Source organism: Aegilops tauschii, chromosome 5 (genome assembly GCF_002575655.3).
Source record: "Aegilops tauschii subsp. strangulata cultivar AL8/78 chromosome 5, Aet v6.0, whole genome shotgun sequence".
In the NCBI taxonomy this organism is placed as follows: domain Eukaryota; kingdom Viridiplantae; phylum Streptophyta; class Magnoliopsida; order Poales; family Poaceae; genus Aegilops; species Aegilops tauschii.
Window position 1 is genome coordinate 135895423 of NC_053039.3, and position 5194 is coordinate 135900616.

Here is a 5194-nt window from a genome sequence, read left to right on the forward strand (position 1 = left end):
CGACAGAGATCGCTAGGAAGGTGGTTTTGGATTGATCCGTGTATTTGTTTTGCCGGACTCTGTTGAATATATAATTTAGTAAAGTTGGTTGTGTGCATCATTAGCTGCAGAACCGTGTGGTTTCAACCTTCTTTTCAAAAGAATAAAAAAACATGACATAGAAAAAATTCTTAAAAGATAGAATCCTACAATTATCTCATGAATTTTCTTTGTACCAAGGAGGTCCCGAAAGTGCCATTCCTTTTTAAAAAGAAGAAAACTTCATCGAGTATTTAATTCATATATGGCTTCTGAAAAGTACTAAGACGATTATCCATCGGCAAGTTGACCATGTGCAATCAAAACTAAAAAAATCAAGAAATTCGTAGGAAAAAGAGCATACTATGAGAAATTAAGAAAGAATGGCCAAAGGATGACCGGCCTCATATTCAATCTGAAATGCATGAGTGCTGTCGAGGTTAGCACGTAGAGGGAAAACTATAGATCAACAGAAGACAAAAATGTAAGCACGTAGTATGTTGAATTGTTGGTATGCCAAAACCACGTACTAGCATTGCAAAGAGTTGCTGCCCTTGTAAGGGAAAGAGGGTCGGTGACAAAGGGCTTGGATGTCTGGATAACTGCGTGCTATGCAAGGGAAGGGACGCGAGAGTTGCACGTATAGTACAACTTTGTAAGTCCGCCGAACAGGGGCAGATTTTGCAGCGAAGGCTATTATCAGTACAATTTTAAACGAAATTTTACCATAACGCAAACATCCCTCTCCTTTCCAATACACTGTCTAGTGTCTACCCTTAAAATTCGCTCAATAATAATATCATAAAAGGGCACCATCATCTCGTGGTAACTTTACAAATTTAGCAAGCCAACAGACGGTGGCCAAACTCCACAGGAAAGGCCACCTGAAAAGCTGCCACCGTCCCACGATCCTCCATGTTCCCACAACTCTCGTCCCATTATAGTTGGGTTTAATCAGGCAGCAAGCTGGTGCGCCTATGACATATTATGCCGCTGTTACGACCACGCGGTTCATCTCATCGTCCATTGCCTGGCTGCACATGGCCATTGCCTCTGGCTACACGCCTCCTCCTCCTCGTCACATGAGTTGTGTCCAGTTGTTGCGCACCGCACCGCGCCGAATCCAGTCGCAACGCGGCCGCATCGCGCCGCGCTACCGTTCTCCTCCGCTCCGCTCCGCGTCTTTATTATTTGGCTCGGGGGTTGGGACCCCTTTCTATTTCACCAGTCCCACCCCCGCCGCTTCCCAGCCTCACTTTATCCCTCTCGTCCACCTCCTCCTCTCCTCTCCCCTCCTCTCGTCACACCGCGCCAGCTAAGGCTTCGCTGTGCGCTCCCCTCCCCCACGCGCATTCATTCCCTCCAGCCGCACCTCGCCGCCGCACACTCCGCGCCGCGCCATGGCCGGCGTTAGGAGCCTCGTGCTGCTCCTCCTCGTGCTCGCCGTCGCGCTGTCCGCCTCCGCCTCGTCCATCGCCGGCGGGGACCACCTGCAGCTGGGCCTCCTCTCCGGCGGCGCCGGCCGCGGGGAGTGCAGGGGCACCGTGGCCGAGTGCGGCGGGGAGGACGCGGAGGGGGAGCTCGGGTCCGCGTCGGCCGAGGCGCATCGCCGCGTGCTGCAGGGGCGCGGCTACATCAGCTACGGCGCGCTGCGCAGGGGCACCGTCCCCTGCAACCGCCGCGGCGCCAGCTACTACAACTGCCGCCCCGGCGCCCAGGCCAACCCCTACCACCGCGGCTGCTCACGCATCACCCGCTGCCGCGGCTAAGCCACGGGGACATCCGCGCCCAGAGATCACGTCCTCTCGGTTAAAAAATAAGCTGCTTCTCGTGCTGTTCTTTAAGCGGTGCCACTAGTATACTACTACTGCTACTATTTATTAGTTAAATTTCTTTGGTTGTTGCCGCTGCTGTATTGGCCTATTGGGACATTTGTTGCCGTCGTTGTTGTAAAGTATAAGAGAGATTTGTGCCTTAATATGAAGAGATATTTGTTATTCTTTCAAGACTGAATCCTCTTCGCTTCATCTTCTTGGAGTAAGATGATGAACTTGAGCTGCTTTCTTGTCTGTATCAAGAGAATGCTTTGCTATTGTTAAATGATTGGTGTCGGGAGAAAAATAATTTCTACTACGAGCTTTCCTTGTGGCGTTCAGGTGGATCTAGAGCGTGGAACCATCCGCAATTTTCGTCTCTAGAGATGAAGTGCTATCACCAATTTGTAGATCTTGGCATGATGGAGGAGGAAGAGCCATATTTTGCTCTTTCTCCATCCTTGCACATCGTTGCTGTTTATTTTTGGGCCGGGGAGGGAGTAGGTTGGTTGGTTGAGGCAACAGACAAGAGTTAGTGGAGGCCATGTTGCTCACTGCCTCACTTGTCCCTCCTGCCATCTTGAAGCCAATTCCATTTGCGTAGGACTACAGTATACCATAAATCAATCGATGGTGATAATTAACTCAGTTAGTGGAGTACTACTACTAGTGCATCATTTCATTTCGCCAAGTACGAGGAAAAGGGAGAAGATTGAGTAATTCTTGCAGCGGTCATGAGCTGCGCAATTGAACCATTCTCTTCTATGAGCTGCTGGGAAATGAATCGAGGTTGAGCTGCGGAATTAAGCCATTCTCTCCTCAGGCTCAGCTACTGTGAAATGACTCGAGGTAGTAGCTGATCATTGAAGTGAAAGGTTTTTGGAATTGGTGCTTTAAAATTAGCAAATGGGGTTAGTTGAAAGGAATAAATGCCGTGTCCTTCGGGAGATGAACTGGCTGGCGATTCTTTTGTCCCTCCCCGCCGCGTGTCCTGCGGACTGTTGTTTATCGAGGGGAATAAATGGTGGCCTGCATCTGCATGCCTGTCTGCCAAGATTACCCGTAATCAAAGCCTTGGATCCGTGGAACAAGCGTATTTTATTCTGCTGGTGGTTGAGTGCCGTGTTGCGAAAATATAGTTCTTCTCTCCTGATCACGGCGGGCATAGACATCTTCGTGACCTGCTTCTCCCCCTTCATCTAGCTGGCCAAACGGGCCGAGCCACGAGCACGCCCGCATGGCCTGCCATGGGCCAGGCACGGCATGGGCCGTGCGGCACGTCTAGGCCGTGCCTGGGCCTAGAGGCTGGGCATGCGGGCCAGCACGGCACAACAGTTTGGGGCACCTAGGTGTCCAGACTCCTTGCCTTTCCACCACTCGATCGCATTTAGATGTGTGCTGTTGTAACGGGTATTGTTGTTAACGGGTTATTCCATTACAAATTTCCGATCAAATTAATTGTGGCATAAATACTTATTGAATGCCATAAATATACCCTGCAAAAAAAGAATGCCATAAATATGACTCCATGCACCATACATGGCAAGAGTCCTTTCGTGGGAAAGAAAAAAGTAGCATGCATGGCAACATTGCATGTTGATAGACATAACAGGAGATAGAAATTAGAAATTAATGTGATACTTCGTAGGAATGTAGGAAAAACTATTCGTAGTTAGTACGGTATGCACGATTCGTATTTTGACTGAATTACCAAAATGTACACAGGCGTATCTTAAGTATGTGTATATTTTTATTGGATGAATACCCGGCTATGTGTACATTTTGATTAGGTATAACACCCATACATGAATATTTTCGTTAGGTATAATACTCAACTGCATACTTCAAATATCTATGGATACACAAAATTGAAAGTACTTGATATTTTTTAGGTATGGGCGTACTCATCGTATTTTCCTATAACTACATACCTCGACGTGAAATGCATGAGTACATACCCCCAAAATACGTAGGTATTATAACTACTTATTTTTTAAGTACATAGGCGCAAATAATTGTATATGATACCCAATAATTGGTATCGTCTAATAATATGTACCCAACACATAAATATTTTCATTAGGTATACCAACACCCATAAATATTTTCATTAGGTATAATACCCAACAATTGGTATAATACCCACCAACTGGTATATTATCATTAGGTATATTCCGGAATATTATTGTTAGATATAATACCATGAGTACGTGTGTATTTTTTGTTACATAAAATATTGTAGGTATGTGTATATTTTTATTAAGTATAATACCAACACCAACTTGTACATATTTTAATTAGATACCCATCAACTGGTATCACGGTCTAATAATATGTACACATGGGTATCAGGTATGTGTGTATGAACAAATATTTTTATTACGTAAAAGGAAATTAGGAACACGTACATGTACATGTCTTAAGTTCAAGTAGAAAAAATGATTCAAAATTGAACGTAGATGATCAGATGGTTGCCGAATCTAATTTATTTGAATTGTATGTGTAGAAAGTGTCACTGTAGAAAGAATGCGAGTAAACTAGGAAAAAAATCAAACGCTTAATACTATCTCGTATATATGGAAAGTCTTGCATGGAGTAAATTAGGAAACAAATCAATAATGATACACGTCACTTACATCCAAATGCTTAACGGGTTGACCCAAACAAGGTGCCCCAGTTAATTTATATATATATATATATATATATATATATATATATATATAGAGAGAGAGAGAGAGAGAGAGAGAGAGAGAGAGAGAGAGACACACACTAAATTACAGCCCAATACTGAAAAACATGCAACCCAACATGCTAAATGTGTCACAAGCCGATGCCTACACGGCCTGACCTGGTTATTAAACGTGCCATGACGGGTCGTGCCGTGCCAAGCACAATTAGCACGGGCCGGCCTGTTTGGCAAGCTCTACTCCTCCACGTATATATATTTTTCTTGAAAATGATAAAAGACTTCCATTGATTATGAAGAAAGTTTTGGTTTGCAGAGCTGGGAGTTTATGCCTTCTTTGATTTGGAGGAATTTTGTAGGAATTCTATAGGATAGGATTCTTATAAGAATTTTCCCTTTAGAGCCCTTTGGTCATAGGAATGAATTTCTATTCCTACATAGGATTTGTTCATATCCTTCACATTTCATAGAAAAATAAACATGAGCCTAGACTTAATAAAAAAAATTCAGGTTCTATGATGTAAACCAATGTCATCTTTTTTTTCTATTCCTACTTATAGGATTTGAGATACATGTCATCTCATTTTCTACGAGTTTCTTATTCCTACGATAATCTTATCCTATGAACCAAAGGAGGCGAGGAACACCCGCGTCGCTCCCGCACCGGGCGACTCGG

The 5194-nt window shown here is 44.6% G+C and overlaps 1 protein-coding gene across 1 annotated transcript; it reads left to right on the forward strand.

Moving 5' to 3' along the window:
• The first annotated feature begins 1228 nt into the window (after window positions 1-1228).
• On the forward strand, window positions 1229-2024 carry LOC109757636 (protein RALF-like 33). Its single transcript, XM_020316459.4, has one exon. It carries the CDS (start codon window positions 1419-1421, stop codon window positions 1785-1787), a length of 369 nt encoding a protein of 122 aa, XP_020172048.1. The 5' UTR covers window positions 1229-1418; the 3' UTR covers window positions 1788-2024.
• Window positions 2025-5194: the final 3170 nt, after the last annotated feature.

Coding starts and splice junctions, on each gene's coding strand:
- LOC109757636 (XM_020316459.4), top strand. CDS start 1,419: ATGGCCGGCGTTAGGAGCCTCGTGCTGCTCCTCCTCGTGCTCGCCGTC.